This window comes from Piliocolobus tephrosceles, chromosome 15 (assembly GCF_002776525.5).
Source record: "Piliocolobus tephrosceles isolate RC106 chromosome 15, ASM277652v3, whole genome shotgun sequence".
Classification (NCBI taxonomy): domain Eukaryota; kingdom Metazoa; phylum Chordata; class Mammalia; order Primates; family Cercopithecidae; genus Piliocolobus; species Piliocolobus tephrosceles.
Genome location: NC_045448.1, coordinates 45607030 through 45628207, shown reverse-complemented (window position 1 = coordinate 45628207; position 21178 = coordinate 45607030). Strand labels below are relative to the sequence as shown.

Below are 21178 nucleotides of genomic sequence, written 5' to 3'. Positions count from 1 at the left end.
GTTAATGGTCCAGTACAAACAACTTTCATTGACTACTTCCTCATTACCAAGCATGTTAGAAGCATCATCATGTTTAAACCTCACACAGCAACCCTATGAGGTTGGTACTATGGTACTATTATTATTCCCACTTCTTCAAGTATACAGAGTCTCAGATAGGGTAAGTAAATTGTCTAAGCTAACTTAGCTAGTAGAACCAAGATTGGAACTAGGTCTATGTCAGTTTAAAGCTTGAGCTCTTAACTAGGCTACAATGAAAAAGCTAGCTTGCAGCCAGATTTTAATGAAATCATAATGGTCTTTCCAGTTAAAGGTATTGTACCCTAAAGACTCTATGTGTTATTCTGCACAGAAAAGTAACAGGGCTTGTGTTACATGTGCTTCTTAAGGAAAAAAAAAGTATCTGGAATATGCTGTCTTTGAGTGTTATTCTCTATCATCACATGGCTGAAATTGGACACTGCCTTTTCTCTCAAGAAAACATTACCCCCTCGAATAAATGAAACTTTGCTGATTTATTTTATTAAGGGATATGTAAGAAATGGATTCTTCTCTAGAATATGTAGAATTTTATGCTGTTCTGCTGCAGATATGCTATTTCCTGAAGAATATTCCATTAAAAATAATTCCCTTCCATCATGTTTTTTATATGAGGCATGTGTTTGCTATATTCTTATTTTAGGAGAGGAGTATGGTACAGAGCAGGAGTAGCATGTTCATCCTAGTGCCAGAGCAGGGTTTTCAGCAAGAGAATGGAGGTAGAATGTCAATTAAATATGGCAAGAGAACCCATATTATAGAAGATATAAGGGAAACATGGGATTTAGAGTATTGCTCTACACTGTTGCTACAGATAGATTTTCCCTCAATAGTTCTTTGAAGCCATTCTATTCTAAATTCCTTTTACTTGTTTCAAGGTCTTGTAACGTTCACCTGGTGACTTCACTTCTTACCTCACTGAAAAAACTCAAAACTACCTTACAATCCTGTCTTCAGATTGTCCCTGTATTTTTACTCATTCTGCCCCATCCTTCCCTACACTGCTCCTCCATGTCTTGATTTTCTTTCCTTCCCCACCCTGACTTCTTCCAGGTTGTTGCTGAGGACTCCTGACCTTGCCCATTGTATTGATCTCTGTGTCTTAACTGCCTCACCTCTAAATTTGAGGGGTGGTGGGGGGTGGCAGCCAAATATATAAAGTTTTTTATAATAGCTTTATAAAGCTTTATGACTGTCTCTTGTATCTTTAATATCTTCACTTCTTCTCATCATTTTTGGCCAGAGATGTATTATTGCTGGGGTCTGCCTATTCCTCACTCACGAAAACCTAGAAGCTGTGGCCACCTTTTATCTTACTTTCCCTTAGACCTTCTAACCCATTGCTCCTTTTTGTCATTGCTGACCCTCTCAGAACTATCTGCCTCTAATTCTTTCTGCCTGCTTTCTCCCAGTCCCTTACAGATTGACTTCTATCCTTACCCCTCTTCCGAAATTATTCTCTCAACTAATCATCAGTCATCTCCTTTCCATTCTTAACTCTTTTACCCATTCTGCCACATTTGACACTATCAACTTACCGACCTTCTACCATGACTTTTATACTGTCTGTGGTTTTTCTTTCTCCTGTGGCCCTTTAGATGTATATATTCTTCAAGCTTTTGATCTTCATCTTCTTTTCTACTTGTTCTACTTGCTCCCTTGGATGATTCTACCCACACACATGACCATCTGTATCTCTTACCTGACTATATAATTCAAATCCTATGTCTTAACATCCCTAGTCTAGGCCTTTCTAAGCTGTAGCCCAGCCTTTCCATTTGTCTGTGAGAGATTTTCTCATGAGTATCTTAGCAATGGAAACTCTATATATCTAAAATTGAAATTTGTACCACCCCCCTTTGTCCCTCCTTTTACAACTCCATCTTCTCTTATCATCATTCCTCACTAGCCCCACACAAAGACAAGACAAACAAAAAGGCTCAGTAGTGAGTGGTTAATGGCATGAATCTCTTTCCATTAACTTAGGCTAGAACTGACAGAATCATTCATTTAAAAAAGTCTTTTGAGTGATTGCTATATTCCAAGTACTGTTATGCAATCTTGGAATACATTCAAAGGTCCCTGCTCTCAAAGAGACACAGTATACAACCAGCATAATAAATAAATTATACAGTGTGATAAAATGTTGTGGGAAACAGGGAAAGAGCAGAGTAATGGGATAGGGATTGCCAGGATTGTGGGTAAGGGTTTGAAAATTTAAGTAGGGTAGTCATCATAGGCCTCATTGACTTGGTGACATTTGAGAAGAGTCTTGATGGAGGAAAGAGCTGTGCAGATATCTAGAAAGAGTTCCAGGAAGAGGAGCCACATTTGAAGGTTCAAATGTGGGAGCAGGCATGACATGTTCAAGGAATAACAAGGCAGCCAGTGTGGCCAGAGCAGAGTGAGCAAGGGAGAGAAAAATAGGAGATTTGAGTCAAAAGGGCATTGGGAAGCTATTATAGGGGCTTGGCTATAGTTCTGAAAGAGTGATATGATCTGATTTACATGTTAAAAGGATCTCCTTGTCTGCTGTTTTTTTTTTTTTGAGACGGAGTCTCGCTCTGTCGCCCAGGCTGGAGTGCAGTGGCACCATCTCAGCTCACTGCAAGCTCCGCCTCCCGGGTTTACGCCATTCTCCTGCCTCAGCCTCCCAAGTTGGGACTACAGGCGCCCGCCACCTCGCCCGGCTAGTTTTTTGTATTTTTTAGTAGAGACGGGGTTTCACCGGGTTAGCCAGGATGGTCTCGATCTCCTGACCTCGTGATCCGCCCGTCTCGGCCTCCCAAAGTGCTGGGATTACAAGCTTGAGCCACCGCGCCCGGCCTGTCTGCTGTTTTAAGTCCACTGTAAGGGGCAGTGGTAGAAGCAGGGAGACCAGTTAAACTAATTGCTGTAATCCAAGAGAAAGATTGATGACTGAGACCCAGATGATACAGCAAAAGACATGGTGAGAAGTGTTCAGATTCTGGATATACTTTAAAAGCAGAGTCAATAGGATTTACTGAAACATTGGATGAAGGATATGAAAATTAGTAACTGGTTACAAATGGCAAAAATAATATGAATGCTAGAGACACTGTGGAGGATGAAGTGGAAACTCACTGTATTGGAGGGAAGTGGAAAAGGGAAAAGTTAAAGAACTAAACAGTGATCATTCCCATAGTGATCTCATCTGGTCTCATGGCTCTAAGGACTATCGTAAGCACATGACTCCAAAATTTATATTCTTAGCCCAAACCACTCTTCCAAAGTGTATCTGCCTACTTAAGATCTCAAACCTAATATACCTAAATCTGAACCCATCTCTCCCCAGAATCTTCAACTACGATCTTTTTCATCTCAGATTATTTCAGTTCATCCTTTCAGTTTCTCAGTTCAGAGCCTTGAAATCGTCTTTGGTCTGACAAGATATCCTTAGCTGAAAATGAGATCCTTCTTCTTAACAACCTTTATGCTTCACTAAGGGCATTTACTAATTTCTTACCCCTATTATGGTATCTGTGAGTATAAGTTATATCCTTCCTACTTTGGGAGGCTCCTTGAGGGCATAAATCACCTCTATTCATTTTTATATCCTTCAGCCCCTACCACAGTGCTCCGCATGTTCTAAATGATGCATAAAATCATCAACAAAATTCAGAGTAAATATTAAAATAAGAATATAAAGAATATGGGGAACACTGAACTGATCTTAGAGATCAGGAATCTTGAGACATATCTTGCATAAAAGCAAGAAAAATAATGTTAATTTTTTTAATTAAAAAGCTGCTTTTGATGTACCCCTTGGTTACTCCACCATACCCCACTTACTCATAATATGCTCAGATGGTCAAAAAGGAGTATAACATAGTAGAATATCATAGTAAAGCCATGAGCTCCTTCAATTGTCCTTGTCTCTGCAAAATAAATAATGCATCTGAAAATGTGGCACCAGATTTGCTAGGCTAGTGACAATTAAATTTCAGGTTAGTTTATAATTATAGGCTATAAGCTCCAATAGGGCATGGATCATAAGAGCCTGTTTTACCTCTCTATCCCTAGCACCTGACAAATGCTGATATGGCAATGTTTGTTTAATGAGAAAATAAATGATAGGAATTAATAATGAAAGATGACTACATAAAAGAACACTGAGGAAGGGAACGACTCAGGAACTGATAACTTCAGTAGAACAAAATGAAATGTTTAGCTTTACTTTAATTCATGTATTTTTTTTCCCTATAATCTAAACTGGCTGTGGTCAATGCAGTTGTATAAACAAAACTGTTGTAGAACAAATAGACCATCCTTTCCTAACATTGCCTGTCCTACATGTTGTGTAAGTACTTCTTCTAGAATCTCTTGTGGATTGAAAAAATTTCATGACCTCCCCAAACTGAATCCCGTTTGCCTTCACAGAGCATTGTGAAGGGCCAAGGCCCTCCTAGATTTGCAGACTACAAGACTAGAGACCATGAAAGAGGATTTCTTACCATTTTCTATCGTCATCCAGAAACTCTCATGTCTGTGTGTGTGAGTTCATTGTGTTGTGTACCATAAACGATAAGTAAAATTGCTGTTATATTAGTAGAATGAGACCCAGAAACAGCCTATTTAGGGGTTACTTCCCCCACTACTACCCCCTCTGTTTTTGTCATACCATTTGGGTTGATCCAGAGAGCCAAGGCAGGTAACTGATTTCCTCTTTTTCTTGAATAAGGTGCCAGGAGTAGTGCTTGGTGCTGCAGATGATGCTGATTTGTATGTGTCACAGTGAGACCTGGCACTCTCCCAGAGAATCTGCTGCATTAAGAATTTGATTCACTCCAGATAGTTAAGCTTGAAAGTGGTTGTGCTCTTGGTTTAGCTTGAAAAATATCAGGAAATTTAATGTCAAGACTGTCACTTGGCAGTCATTTTGATAAAGCATTAGCTAGTATTTGTTATTTCAATTTTTCCCATTAGGGAGGGATTCTAATACTAGTTTCTATAAGTAGTTAACAGCCTGTGTAGCAGGAATATCACATGCAGTCGCATTGGAATGGACCAGGTAAATGTATATCAAGGAATGATTTGTATCAGTACCTGTACGTAATATTTGTACTATAGGATTTCCTTTGTTTCTGCTGATGTGCTTATTTGTGACCCTTAAAATCAATGTTGAAAAATATCAGAGAGTAGACAGACGTGAATGTAAAATTCAGGTCCGGGACAGGAATAATCATATAACCTAGCGAAATATTTATTTGGGGAGGGAAGAAACTTCTATACAAAAGCCAAGCAGTGTTTTTCTTTAATTTACTAAAAACTCGTGTCAGGTTTTTAGAACCAAAAGTAGATTAACCCAATAGATACACAAGGATTCTGTCATGAGATAAATGAATATAAAGGATCCTAACTGGTACCCTGAGCTAAAAAGTAGTTGAGATTGAGGGAGGTCCTTTAAATGTTCTGCCTAGCTCCCTGCCATGGAGCTAAAATAAGTCAAGCCAGATAGTGAAGATTTTCCACTACTGAAGACCCTTAATGAGTGGGCATATTTGCAGTCTCTGTCTCTTTCCCATTCCTGTTTAAGAATTTAGCATCTCTGAACTGTTCCGTGAGAATTGCCTTCAGAGACTTCATTATCTTCTCTCCAACCTGAGCTTACTGCCCAGCAAAGAAGTCTTCTAACTAATAAGTGATTGTAATGCAAAAAGTTTACATTGTTTTTATTTAAAAAACAGCAACAGTTGACTCTTCACAGATTTGATATTCAGAGTTTTGACTATGAGCAACCAGAAGACCCATGACTTGTAATTTGCAATTTTTCTGACGGGTGAGTCATTAGCCTACTGAATATGTCTAACACACCTCCCCACATCTAAAATTCACCACAGCTTCGTTCTGCATTGGCATGCCAGCTAACTCCTGCAATGATAAAAACATGTTCCTTTGTGGGAAACTTGCCTGAAAAGAAATCCAACTGCCAATGCTGTACAATAAATGATGATTAGGTAAACAGACCTAAGAGATTATTTGCAAATTTGAAAGAGCCCAAATTTTTCTGGACTTGGACTTGCCTTATAAGAATTGGCAGCAAGGCAGAAAGACTCATTCCTGGCTTTTGATAAATGATAACATAAGATGTGTATCAATTAGTTATCCTACATTAATTTCTAATAGAGCTATGCCTAGACAATATTAGATTGCCTTATAAAAAAGACATAGCATCATAAAAGAGAGGCCAAACCTAAAATATAAAAATGCTAAGTGGACAGATTACTAAAAGTGAATTTTGTTTTTAAAGATACAACGGTCTCTCTATGTTGCCCAGGCTGTACTCAAACTCCTGGGCTTAATGATCCTACTCCTCATCCTCCCTAGTGGCTGGGACTACATGTGTATGCCACTGAGCCCGGCTTTGTGTGTTGTTGTTGTTGTTAGTAGTTAAAACCTAAACATCTTATTGTAGTTCCCAGGAACTAACAATCATATTTTCAAAAGTGCCCTTCCAAATGAGAGAAATGATGAAAAAACTTCACCCACTTGAGAATTAGATGATCAGGCTATGGATTGATTGTCATATCCAATGTCTTACACACTGTTCCAAAACACAGCACACATGAGGTTTCTGGCAAAGGTGGTAGAGGAAACTAGGAAGATCAAGAACCTGAGACTTTACATTTTCCGCTAGCTCAGTCTGGAGGCAGTGAAATGTCAGACTGCCTGGATTCAAATCATGGCTGTTTGAACTGGGAATGTTACTTAACCTCTCTATACCTCAGTTTTCTTGTTTGTTAAATGTGCATAATAATAGTACCATATCTCATGGGGTTATATTAATTAATATACGTAGAATACTTAGCACCTGGACAGAGTAAGCTAGTGTTGATATGATGATTATTGCTGTTATTTTTGTTGTGATTGAGAAGGGGCTAAGCTAAGCAGTAAAAGAAATGGCAGTAGGTGGGGGGAGTGGAGGAGAGTTACAATGGTTGGTCCCCAAGGAAAAAAGTTGTTTTATCGTGTTATCTGGATGTAATTTGAGGCATTTAACATTGTTAATAATATTAATATTGGGTTTTGAGACTGGAGAACATGCTGGTTTCTCTCCTATGTTTATGGAGCAACCTATTAGTACCCAGTGAAGGAGTGTGAGGGAGTTGCCGGCCAGTCATAAAGTTGTGCTTGCTTCAGCCTCTTCCATCTTCAAAGTATTTGTCTGTCCTCCTTTTTTTCTTTTCATCAAGTTTAGACCACTCAGTCTGGAGCCTGAAACTCAGTAGGTTATTGATTTAGTTTCTCATTGTCTCCCTCCTGCCCTTCCTGCCCCCAGCCTAGCTAGGGATTTTAATCTTAGCCTGTCTTCTGATTCTCAGTGTCACCATAAGCGAGTTTCTTTGACCTTAGTTTGTACTCTTTAAATGGAATAACAATGTTTTTGCCCGTTCAGAGGACAACTAGGGATTTATTGAAATGGCAGATGTTAAGTGTTTTCAAATTTTTTGATAGGAGGATTCCTTGGCAGGATGGCATTTATAGTAAAAAAAAAACTATTTCCTAAGGAAGAGTCCTCTACCTCTGATACATAGGCTTTATTCCCTAGTGGTACAAGGTCTGTTTAATTTCAGCTTTTCCACCATGAGCCTGTATGTTTTTAAATACTGCTTTTTTAATTTGCCCTCTTCTTTCAAACATTCACAGGCACTAATCCACATTATGGCTTTACAGGCAGTAAATTAAATTATATTAATTCTAAACACAGTGTTTTTGAGCTGTAGAGAGTCTGTAGCCTTTGAAACCACTAACTTAATTTTGTCCAACTCTTATTCAGAAATTCAAAAAGAGCCAAAGCTTTTTCCTTTTGAATTTGGTTTAAAAAATAGTAAGAAATTGCTCCCAGGCAGTGGTCCTGGGTGCCAGGGTTTATCAGAGATCTAAATCTTCTGCCTGCGTGAAAATCTTCCAAAGTAAAAGGGTAGGCATGCTAGTGGAGATGTAATCTGTTATAACTTTTACCTTCACTGCTACTACCTTATGGTATCATATGTGGCAAGTCTCTTCATCTCTCTGAGATTTTGTTTTCTTGTCAGCAAATCTACATTCACAATAAATATTTGAGAGAAATAAATGAAATAATCTGTACTGGACACTTTCAAAGTATCTGTTTATCTGCACAGAAAGTCCTGCCTCTAAAAGAGCAGATAGAAGCAGAAGACTATTTTATACTGTCATTACTTGAAATTAGATTGTAAGCTCATTCAAAGCAAAGGCTCTGTTATCTTTCATAGAGCCTTCCTCCACAGTAAATAAATGTTTATTGAATAAAGCTGAGTATGATTTTCTAAATTATTTTTAGTTGGTTTCAGCATTTTGTCACATTCCTTTGAAGAGCCTTGATTTTAGCATATCTTTGTCATTTGGGCAGGGGAATGGCAGGGCGTGTGAAAACAACCAGACTCACAGGAAAGAGGGTGATCAGGCTGCATAGTACGGGGTTGTTGATTTTTTTTTTTTTTTTTTTCCTGGTTCTCTTTTGGGAGGGTAATGGTTTGTTATTTTTCAAAATGTGAGAAGACTGATGTTTTTAGTGTCACTTGTACATTTATTTCTAGGACAAATCAACAGTTTAGATGTCTTTGAAGCAGTAATAGCAATATTTCAGTACATGACACCTTTCCTATTTTTATCAACTCATACTTATTTAGATGTATATGTACATTTGTTTAAATTATATAATTACACAGTATAAAGTGAGTGGTTCTGAGACAGGAAAAGCTACATAATCACTGTGGTTATGTATGGCGTTGGTTATTATTTCACTGATCTTAGATACTTTTGAGGTAACTATATGAGCACTGTTCAACTATTTCTAAAAAGATGATCATCCTAAATCTTTTAGAAGATTTCTATCTCAGGACTTTTTAAATGGCACTTTAAAAAAATTTTTACTCTAGTTCAGTAATGCTAAATTGCTAAGTAATAGAAATTTTAAAATAAAACAGCTTTCTAAGAATATGTTCTCCTACATACAATGAATGCAACATGCAATGAGTATCCAATTTCTGTACATGTATAACAGATCTTTGAAAAAGCAGGAAACATTTAGTAAATTCTTCAGAAGTTAGAAGCAGGTAACAGTCTGATGCTTATAAACGGAGTCCTTTGGAAGACAAACTGCATTCCTTCATCTGTGACAGGAAATCTTTCTCTTTTCATTTCCTTTTTTTTTTTTCCTGCTACTCATATATGCAGGAGGTGCCCCAAATGGTACCAAGCAATAACATTTAAAACGCCCCCACCCCTGCCCAGATAGCTGCATGCATTTTAAAACTATATTCTCTTATCAGAGTCTGGAAGAGCTTTCAGGACAACTTGATGACTCTTTCTGAAGGGGTTACATTTTTAAAATGTTTATCTTAGTATGTTAATTTACTGTTTAAAAAAAAAAAAAGACTGGTCTCAGCTTAAGTTCTACTGGATAATTATTTGCCCTTTCTGTGGTTGATTATTATGCTAAGAAATGCCATTTAAATATTATTTTCACTAGATATCTGTTAGCTTCTGTAGTATAATAGGTAGTTCTGTGGGCCTCTCTATAAATGAATGATACTTGAATTTATAATGTATATTTTGCACCAGCATAGATTTTTAAGGATTCTGGCCTATTTCAGTATCTTGGTTTAACAAGGAGGTTAGACATTTGAAAATGCCAGGTACAGTGGCTTACACCTGTTATCCTAGCACTTTGGGAGCCCCAGGTGGGTGGATCTCTTGAGCCCAGAAGTTTGAAACCAGCCTGGGCAACATATTGAGACCTCACCTCTACAAAACATTTTTAAAAACTAAAAATTAGCTGGGCTTGTGGTTCCAGCTACTTGGGAGGCCAAGGGAGGAGGATCGCTTGAGCCTGGAAGGCCAAGGCTGCAGTGAGCTGTGATTGCACCACTGCTACAGCCCCTGGGTGAAAGAGCAACACCCTGTCTTTAAAAAAAGTTTGAAAAGATTCCTCGATGATGATTAAAATGTAATTCACATTGCTGTCCCTTTGATTTGACTGCTAGAACAGCAGCTGTGGTGGAGCCAGCGCTCCTTCTGTAAGCTAAGCTAAATAGGTAGTGTGATACACTCAGCTGTGTCAATTCGGCTCCTCTGTAGAGAGCATAAAGGAGCAGCAGGTTTTCCTCATTTGCCACACTTCAATTTATATTCCATTTTTAATATTAAGAGCAGTAAATTTGAATATAGAGAGTAATAAATTTTAAAGAAATGTATACATAGAGTAACACATATATGTTATATAGAGAGAAAATATGGAAACAGTAACAGATTTTTAGAGTAACAAATTACTACTAAACTTTATGCCCCACAGTTTACATAGTTTTTTAGAAGGCCAGATTTTCTTAAAGTATAAGCTTTCTTTTTAAATTATTGAATGTTTAACCTGTATTACAAATTAGGACCTGTTCTGTCTACCTGTACCTTTTCATTTCTAAAATGTGTTCTTGCATTTAATTTTTTGCTTGTTGCGTTACTACATTAAAACTGAGTAAAGCTAATGGGTAAAAATAAGCAAGTAGGAAAGTCTCTTGAAAGTGTTGAGAGTGCGTGGACTACTAGATGTGCTTTGCCATTATAGCATGGTTCTTGGTGGAGTTGTAAATCATATGTGTTTTGCCCACAAAGCACATGCTAATATTAAGTTGTTTTTAAAGTGATTGTGTTGCATCACCATGGTTCTTCTATGCTCTGTGGGGTATCATATTGCTTTAATGTAATGAACCAAGTCCTCAGCTCCTAAATCTCCGTGCTGGAAATGATTACATAAAACTGAATGGCCATGTCTGAAGTCATGAATCTTGAGAATTTCTTATTCTTTGGAAAAGCCTTACAAGACTTTTCTTATTCTTTGAGGGGAAAAGCCCTGTACTTATAACAAGTTTCTGTTGAAAATATTAGCCATTTTAGGTTATATAGCATTCTGTTTGAAAAATAAGCATTTACTCTGCTGCAAGTTCTGTATTTTAACTTTGTGCAGATGTGTGCTTAAAGAACATGATGTGCTTATTTGTTGCATTTATGCTACTTTCTTACTTTAAGTAAGATGGATGAAAATTACGTATTAAATAAAAACAGCAGTCCTTACCAACCTGAAAAAGCCTTCCAAAAACTAGTGGAGAAAATGAGAATATAACTTTAATAATTCATTGACTTTTGAGAGAATTCTGTTTAAAAGCATGTATATAATTTCTTTGCAGGTTTACTCAGTGTTTTTAATGTTAAAAGTAATCTGCCAGTAAATTGTAAAATATTACCAAAAGGATTATTTTCTATCTTAACCAAATGTAGCACTTTAAATTTTATGTATCTTGTTATACACAGACATATATATTGTATGTGGCATAAAACTCCAGTTAGAATAACTTCATGGCCTTGAGCAAGTTATTTAAACTCCTTGAACCTCATTTTTTTTTCTGTATGATATAATACCTACTTTTTAGAATCATTGTCATGATTAAATGAGAAAAATCTATTTAGAATAATGTCTGACAGATATTTATCACTGCATGTTCACTTGTATATGCCAGGCTTCATAAAGCAGTGTTTTTATTTGGTACTTCTGAGCTAGAAAGTACTTTGTATTGAGTATTACTTACCACACTCAATTCTAAAGTGAAACTTTGTATTGGATATTACTTATCACACTTAATTCTGAAGTGAAATTTAGAATACGTAGAATAAATTTTTCTTAGGATATTTAAGGAGCATGTTTATTGAGTGGCTACTAAGCATAAAACATTGCTTCCTATCATATACCGTTGACTATATTTACAATTAATTAAGGTAGAGGCCAGTCTAAATGCTATTCCCAGTTCGTTTTATAGTTCTCTCTCTCTCTCGTTGGCTCTTTGTGTGTGTGTGCATGACCTTGTTAACTTTAAGAAAGTTTTCAAAATAAAGGAGCACTTGACTTTGTAGTCATTTAAAAATAGGGTTGATCAATATGAAGCATTAGCTACAAGCACAAGTTGGTGCTTTTTTATTGATTTCAGTTACCAATGCCCTCAGACTTATGTGTGTGAGAATGAAAATGATATATGAAATATGCACCCAGATTCAACAGACCAATGTTCTTGTTACATCTGCAACCGCTTTGGCAGAATTCTTTATTTGGAAGTGACTTTGGTAGCAGTTAGTTCCTGTCTCCCTCTCTCTGTCACACACACACACACACACACACACACACACACACACACACGTGCAGGCAACCGTAAGATAGACTCATACAGTGCTTTGGGACGTTTCTGCCATTTAGTTACTTTTATTATAAAATGCTATTCAAGGTTCTAGACTTAACGGTACGTGAATATACTTTTTGTCATGTTTAACAGATGGTTAGAAGCCAAAATCTTGATGGTTTGAAAGATTCTCCACTAAGTAGCCAGTTGCAGACCAATAAAGCCAAGAAGGTGAATACCAGGGAAGCCTGCTCAGCAGGGCACGCATCATTTAGAAAGTTGTGTAAGGAAGTTTGCTTTGAGCAGAGGTTGTCATCTGTCATCTGTCCCATCAGTCAGAGTTCCAGCAGCTGTTCCCAGTCACCAGGACCATTGTATGCTACTGTCCATCCATCAGCACTAAGAGATACCGGCTGCCTTTCCACCGTGCTGGGGAAGCCACGGACACACAGACTTACGGTGTTATCTCACTGGCCACCAGTTTGGATGAAAGCTCATTTTCAAAGAGGGAGACCAAACACCAACATTTTGATCTTTTATTAGACCATTAACCAAAATATATTCTCAAGAGAATTAGTCGGATGCCATAAAGTGTGTCTATTTTTGGCTATATGTATGGCTGTAATAACGTAGGAGTGTTGCACATTTGAATCCAAAGAGATACCCTACTTAAATGAGAGATGGGAGAACTTTCTCCACTAGATGCCAGATCATTACTGTCAGAGTATCACTGTGAAGAGACCTTTCTGGTTGAACACAACAATGCAAAAAAGACTTAAAATCACAAGCATTCTTTTTTTGATAGTGCAGCAACCTGCCAAATGGGATATATCCCAATTCTGATTATAGACAAACCTCCAACAATTCCCTTTTTCTCTTTTTGTATTCCAGAAGTATCTCTAGAGGAAAGGATTTGTGGGCATTAGTATCACTATCTGCCTGATTACTGTGTTGACATTTTTAAAGTGCCATTAATCATAGGAAATGGAACTTAATGGTGTAGAAAAATACCCAGCCAGGGAATGTCAAGAAAGTAAGCTACAGCCCAGTATTCACATGAAATTAAAGGGAAATGCATCTTAGCCCTTTAATTATTTTTTTCTTCTTACTGAATTATAAAGGAAAGTAATTGAGAGGTAGCTTTGCAATCAAAGGTAATGGTAAACATAGCAAAAGAAAATTATAAAAGGCAGCTGATGGTATGCTGCACAGGTAATGCTGCCATTAAGGGTATACAGAAGTAAAAAGCAGTGATATGACACATGAATAAGAGTAATTCATTTTTCAAAATTGGCAATATTTGATGCATATTTTGTTAGAGTTTGGTATCATTTCATTGTTTGCCTATTAGCTAATTTAAATTAAAATGTTTTCCTAACTGAAATTATAGGGAAGAGATAAATATAGATAGCCTCATTTTAAAAACATACGTGACACTAAACTTATAATGAACTAATTATACTGTAAAATATTTTTGGCTGGACGCAGTGGCTTACACCTGTAATCCCAGCACTTTGGGAGTCCAAGGCAGGCAGATCATGAGGTCAGGAGATTGAGACCACCCTGGCTAACACGATGAAACCCCATCTCTACTAAAAATACAAAAAATTAGTTGGGCGTGGTGGTGGGCACCTGTAGTCCCAGCTACTCAGGAGGCTGAGGCAGGAGAATGGCGTGAACCCGGGAGGCGGAGCTTGCAGTGAGCTGAGGTCGCGCCCCTGCACTCCAGTTTAGGTGACAGTGCAAGACTCCATCTCAAAAAAAAAAAAAGGTTTTTGGTGCTGACTCTGAGCAGGTGCTTCATTTGATAAATAGCACAAAAACCTTTAATCCAGTTTCTCCCTTGGTCTTTTCCTTTTCAAGACAGTTTACAGCATAGGACACATAATAGATTCTCAATAAAGACTGATTGATTGACCTATGGGTCTAAGATGAATTAATTTTAGGGTGATCTGTATAAGGAGACTGCAAAAGAAGTAATATTGTTAAGTTTTGGGCTTTTTATTTTTTCCACTGCAGGTTTTTGTCATCCATTGGAGGGACACTGTATGAGATTGGAAAGCCTGAAATGCAACAAAAAATAAATTCATTCCTTGAAAGGGAAGGAATGGAGAAAATTGCAGAAAGATTGCAAACAACAGTACACACCTTACAGGTCATCATAGATGGTCTCAGCCAGCCTGAAAGCTTTGATTTTCGAACAGGTAAACAATTGAACTTGAATTATATAGCACCTTGCATATGCATAGCTCCCGTTATCTCCTTTGATCCTCACAGCAATCCTATGCCATAAGCAGAATGGATATTATTCTCCCATTTTATACATGAGAAAATTAAAGCATAGGGATCTTCCTTGAGAGTCATTATAGTTAATATCCAGAGCCAAAGCTAGAAGCCAGGTGGTCTCCCTGGACTCTTTGTTCACTGTGTATTTCCCATTTACTAAAGTAAATGCATCATGTGTGTACCGCTGTATGCATGGAGGCACACATATTTTTATGTTCCTTTTGTAAGCTGTTTTTATCTCCTGGGAGCCAGAAGTGCAAGATAAAGCAGTCCCTTCACAAACTAAAAGGTGAATCTTCTTCCTTAATTATAGCTTTCCAAGTTCTTGGATTCTGTGTCAGTGAACACATTGAACAAATAAGATAATATCTATCTGTTGATTTTCCTTCTAATTAAAAGTGCTCTCAGCTTTCAGCACAGGTAGATGGTGAGGGACGTATAACAACCGTAGTTGTTGAGAGCAGTGACCCAGTAAAAAGGAATTACAATATCAAATGACCTACTTCCCGAGGAAGTTTGAATAGGAACCCCTGAGATTTAAATGAATCTGCTCATTGATCTTATAACCAGTTTTGATGATACCATGCTTAGACTATTGTCTTTTTATTCTGGTTTAGGCTGTGTTGAGATGGTTAGACATACTTCTTTGAAAGGGTTTAAAGGAATTTTGAAATATATCCAGCAAGTTCATTGTACTATTCCTCCTTCTTCTGTAGGTTTTTTTTTAAGTTAAAGAAAAATAAAATAACACCCAGTAAGAACTATGCCAAAAATGTGGGAGTAGAAGCCTCCTAGTGGTCCTCCACACAATGTGGATGTTTCAGCAGACAAATCCATCTCCATTTGGAGGCCCGGTATCCTTTTATGGGAATTTCTTGGCTGGTTTTTAGCTGGAGTGCTGGGTAGAGCAATGGTTCTCAAAAATACTGGATTTGGAGGTGGTATGGCTACATCCTTTGCATTAGTGGGTTGGCAAAAAATGCTGTAACTGCAGGTATCCTGTATTGGATTTTTCACATCCATCTTCATTTTTCTGTCTTAGTGTCGATTGTTCCATTATCCCAGTTGCACTGTAGACTCAGAGCAAAGATCAGCGCTCAGATTATATGGTCCAATTAAACTACCAAGTTGTTGAACAGAAAGACAGATGCATCTGGGCTCTGGGCTGAGCTTTCCAGTTACTGCAGTGTTTATCAGTGTGGCAAGTGAAGTTTTAAATAGGTCTCTTTAAGCAAACTTTGGAATTGACATTTGCTCTAATGTAAGTCAAATGTAATTTTGTCTAATGTAATTTTCAAAATGTCTGAGAACTTTCATCTTACTACTAAACACGTCCCCAAGGTGAGGAAGGCATAGAAACCATACTTTTGAGGGGGCATTTTGGTCATTTCCATGGATGATATTTTGTTACATCTCTTTCCTCCATTTTCTCAAAAGTATTTCTTAATGCCTCATTCTTTCCTCATAATAATTCTGTCTTTTGTTTTATCAATGGTGTAATTAATTTCATGTGTATTAACACTATGGTGACTAGTTAATTTCCCTAATTGGGTTCATCAGAAGCTGTCCAGTCACAGGGGCTGAAAATGCTTGGCTATGAAAGTGTTAAAAGTTTGCATGGTACACGGAGGATTTTCTGATTTCTCAGTGTCCCAGACTGTCTTCAGGAATATGTTAAGTAGTTCCTGACTCTGATTTTCCATGCAAGATTAAACTAAGCAGCTGATCAGGAACCCTTAGGGAATCCGCAGCAGCTGGACCCCTGCAAGAAAAGAGAGAGAAAGGATTTCCAAGCATAAAAACAATGCCTATGGGGTCTCGGAGACCATCCTACCTCTGTGCCCCCCGATCAGTGACTTAGTTCCACTTTGCTGTGACACAGCCTTTAGCCTAGTGTAATATTACATTACAGGAGGTTTCTTGCTTTTGGAATTCACTGCTTTAGCATCAGGTCAAATTCCACAGAATCAATCCCAATTTTAGCCTACTCTTTTTCATGGCAACGGTGAGATTTGGAGTTTAAAGAAGATTTTTATCTTGTTTTATAGGAAAAAGCTTAATTTTTAAAACATCTTGGTATCAGTATGGTTGGACTGGGGGAAGGGAAGAAAGGGGTGGCCAGTTGTTAATACAACTGTAAAGGATAGCTTTAACAAGTCATCAGGATAAAGCCAACAGCTGTGGAGGAAAAGGAAATGGAATGGGTGGAGGGGAAAATGAGGCCTTAGTAAAAGGAGATCCAAGCATAGAATGTGTTCTTTGTTATTAGAGTCAACACTCAGTAATCCTAGGAAAGGGGGCCTTCAAGAGGAGCATGGATAAATGGAATCCACAGATAATCCACAGCCCCGTTTAAACTGTTAGTTCTAACTGTCTTCCTCATAAAAACCATTGTTTTTAACTAGAACCGTAATGATTCCTTGGCATACTTTATGCCTATCTTTTGGACAATAATGAACAAAGAAATGTATGCTGGGGTAAGCAAGAAAAAAGGGTTATAAAGAACTTGGAAACAGAAATCTGTATCTTCATCATTGTTTCTCTAGCACCCAGCAGAGTGCCTGGCCAGGAGATAATAGAGTTAATAAATGTTTGATGAATTTAATTGAAAGAGAAAGAATATTAGGTACTACCTGGTCTGGGATTCTGAGTCATAGATAATCACGAATCCATAAATGTTGATTGGGTAACTATATTTGAAATGGGTGGGAATGGATTTTCTGAGTTCCAAATTTGTGGGAAGAAGTGAGGAAGAAAGAACATTTGAATTTCATCTACATTTGACCAAAAGTTGATGTACTTTCTACCACCTTTAAACAATTTAATAATCCAGGCACTGGGGGAAAAACAAAAAAAGCTTCCAGTCTCTTGTTTCCAAACATCTTACTTTCTCAGTGTTTGTGGTTTAGCTTTGTATATTTATTAAGCAAATATATATATTCTCATCACCTCTTCACAGAGAGGAAAATACAACTCTCTTCTCAATCCTCATGTATAATGCTAGTGTGTAGCATTGTAGAAGAAAATAAATTTTCTTGAATTGTTTCTACTGCATGAATGCTATCTCCAACCGATATGCATGTTCTCTGAAGGCAAACCTCGGTCTTCAGCTCCTTGTATGTGCCCCCTTAATCTGTAATATTGGTCTGGGCACATAATCAGTATGTATTAAGTGCTTATTCACAAAGTTATATTGTATCTAGGAAATACAATGCCTTTTACACTTACTTTTTTTCTCTTTCCTTACAGATTTTGATAAACCTGATTTCAAGAGAAGCATAGTATGCCTGGAAGATCTGCAGGTTGGGACAGTTCTTACAGGCAAAGTGGAGAATGCCACTCTCTTTGGAATTTTCGTGGATATAGGAGTAGGGAAATCTGGGCTGATTCCCATACGAAATGTAACAGAAGCAAAACTTTCAAAAACAAAGAAGAGAAGGAGCCTTGGACTGGGCCCCGGAGAAAGAGTGGAAGTCCAAGTGCTCAACATTGACATCCCCCGATCTAGGATTACTCTGGACCTCATTCGGGTGTTATGAGTGTCCCACTGAAGGCCAAACACTGATATTATTTTCTCATTTCTACACATTGACAAGAATAAGTCAGTTGCTTGTAAAATTTAGGTAGCAGATGAGAAATAATTCACTTAACATCAGAAATATTTTCCAAACACTTTCCTGTATTTTTTCTTCTGAATTAATAGAAAATCAACAGTTTGGTTTCCTTTCCCCTTAAAGGAAACAACTAATACGCATTCTTATATGGCTTTATGTAGTAATAGTTTTCTGGCTAAAATTTTGGTTTTTATTTTTTTGTAATTTATCTTTAACTCCTTTTGCATTTTGTATAACAGATTGCTTAACTTCTACTTGCCAACATCTGCCTTGCTGGACTTGTATGGGATTGTCTTCTTGATTTGACTTGTACAGTCTTTGTTGACACAGTAGGGCTGGGCAGTGTTTAATCCTTCCATTTTATAGATTCTTTTTTTAATCAGGCCTTTTGGACTTCATCATTTTGCAATAATCTCTTTTCCTTTGTCATGCAAACCAAAACAGATTTTGATGTGTTTGTAACCATCAAATGAATGGTTCGAAACATTTCTCAAAAGGATATATATATTGACCCCAACAATAAAGGTTTGTGGCTAGTGACTTGTTTTTGCTATGTTGATTCAGTGAATGACTCAGAAGTCAGTCTTGATGAAAGAAGATATGGTTTATGTAACCTTTGGAGAAGAGGGAAGCCTTTGGAAATTTGAAGAATGGTTTTGTTTGACTTACCATAGAAGAGTGTGTCCTTTCTTAAATCAGAATTAAACTTCAAATGGGGATAGAAATGGCCACAAATTTTAAAGATCAAATATAGATCAGGTGTGAAGGGACAAGAAAAACAAGTATATAAAGGAAGTGACTCTTACTCTGTTTTTATTCAGTGGAGATTGTAAGGATTAGCATGACCATTCAGGGTCAAAATAAAGCCCACAGTGGACTGGTATCCTGTTCATTCTGACTACTGCTGCTGCTGTTGATTTGCCTGATGAAGATATTTGTATGACTGAATGAGTGTTTGGTTTTCTCCATGCATAAGTAGGGGATGGTTACTAAAGATGACCAGTCTTGTTTATTTGCCTAGGAAACACCCATTGTCCTGGCATAATTTTTAATATTGCCTCTCTTTGTTCTCAGAGTGCCCCATTTTGAATGATAAATCATATGATCAACTATAGTAGTCACTAAGTAGTGACTGTGACTATGTTTCATGATAGTTCTACAATGCAGTTGGTTCCTTAAAAGTTGCATATATCAACTTTTTTGATATATAAAACTTATTTGCCTAGCAATTTCATTTCTGAAATGCTTTTCCTCTGTTTCTTACTGGTCTTTAACTGATAATGGATCTATCTTAATGTTATATAACTTTAAGTCGATCTTCCTACTCACTCCTCCTAATATTCTTCCAGGTTCATAATCTATAGCTCAGTGATGAATGATGTGTACCTGAGGAGTCTTACTCTGAAGCCTGAGATATAAGTTCACACGAGTGTTTTAGAGGAAGAGGCCTTCTCCCTGGGCACTTCAGATATAGGAACAAGAACAGTGACAGTGTAAAGCTGCTCTGTTGACCTGGCAGCTAAGCTTTCATGGACACAACAAGGACTTGACATTGCACTGGATTGTGTAGTTTGTCCCATCCAGCCCAGACATGGTAGAAGCTGGTGTAAGGCCTAAGCTATAAAATGAGGGGCCACATCTCATTTATAACTGCAAAGTGTGCATGGTGATCCATTATATTCTATTCCTAGTCTCTGTTCTACTAGTAATCCAGTGTGCCTTTGAGCTGGTATCTTTACTTCTACAGACCTCCTTTTCCCAAATTTAAAATGGCATATGAGAAAGCGTTTATTCCCATATACATTTACTGGTGGCCTCCTGGGGTGCCAGGCATTGTGCTAGTCACTGACCAGAAATTGTGATAGAAAAATAGGTAGGGATAGGGAGCACGAAAAGAAAATAAAAAGAAAAAAATAGTCATTATCCTTGTCCTTGTGGAGCTTAGAGTCTATTGAGAAAGCATAATTAATCATATAAAAATGTAAAACTACAATCAGATAAGTGATATAATGGTGACAATGTGTAATAAATTGGTTGACTTAGAAAAGTCAAAGTAGTTCAGTGGGATTTGAGATGTGAAAGATGACCAGAACTAGGACAAATTTTACTGACCTTTAATAGTAACTCTTCCCAATAAATAGTGAGAATGAGCTGTATTGGAGTGGACTTAAGAGAGTAGGAGGAATTAGATTGCAGACAATGAATATAGATAGTTCTTTTAGGGAGTTTAGCTGTAAAGGAGGAAGAGAAATAGCACAGTGGTTGGAAGGGGGAAATGGAGTCAAAATTTAAGACAAAAGAAATGTATACAAATGGAAATGATCCAGTAAAAACAGGAAAATATTACACAGGAAACAGAGGGGAGAATTACTGGAAAGATATCCTTGACTAAATGAGATCAGATGGAATCTAGTGCACAAGGGGTTGGTCTAAGATAGGAATACAAAGAGTTTATTCATATTAGCGGGAGAAGGGACTAAGTATATGAACACAAATGTAGGTAGGTAAATATAGGAGCTCATGGAAAGTTTCTGAATTTCTTCTAGTTTTCTCATTGAATTATGAAGGAATACCATCATCTGAGACCAAACATTGAAGAGAAAGGGAATTGGAGGTTTGAAGAGAAACGAAAGTGTGAGGAACGGATGAGAATGAGAGTGAAAAGCCTAGGGAAACAGCATGACTTCTAGGCAGTGTTAAATGTTTCACTTAAGGTTATTGATCATTAATTGAATCTAAGATCAGCTTGTTTTTTTCTCTAGCCCATCAGCTGTGTGGGTGCGGGCCCAGATTAGGTGGAGAGGTGATTTAATCAGATTTGGGGGTTTGCCAAACAAGTACGATGAAGAGGACAAAGAAGTTGAGGGCATGTAGACAAACTATTGACCATGGAATTTAAGCTTAAGTAGAAAAATGAGAGTATAAGGGGACAGTGAGGAGCAGTGGGAAAGTATGGGATTAAAGGATTGTAGGCCCTGATGAAGTTGGAGTGGGAATAATAGAGGAAATAATGGGTTTAGGTAAGAATGCTTGTTA

General features: G+C 37.5%; 1 protein-coding gene across 3 annotated transcripts in view; it reads left to right on the top strand.

Moving 5' to 3' along the window:
• The window catches only part of SRBD1 (S1 RNA binding domain 1), a 227066-nt gene extending 206303 nt beyond the window's left edge, over positions 1-20763 (top strand). The window contains exons 20-21 of one of the 3 annotated variants that reach the window (XM_023223849.2): positions 14262-14446; positions 17778-20763. In XM_023223849.2, the coding sequence (XP_023079617.1) occupies positions 14262-14446; positions 17778-18067 (475 nt within the window). In that variant the 3' untranslated portion in view covers positions 18068-20763. The remainder of the gene's footprint in view (positions 1-14261; positions 14447-17777) is intronic. The other 2 variants (XM_023223850.1, XM_023223851.1) reach the window with 2 other exon arrangements.
• The last annotated feature ends 415 nt before the right edge of the window (positions 20764-21178 follow it).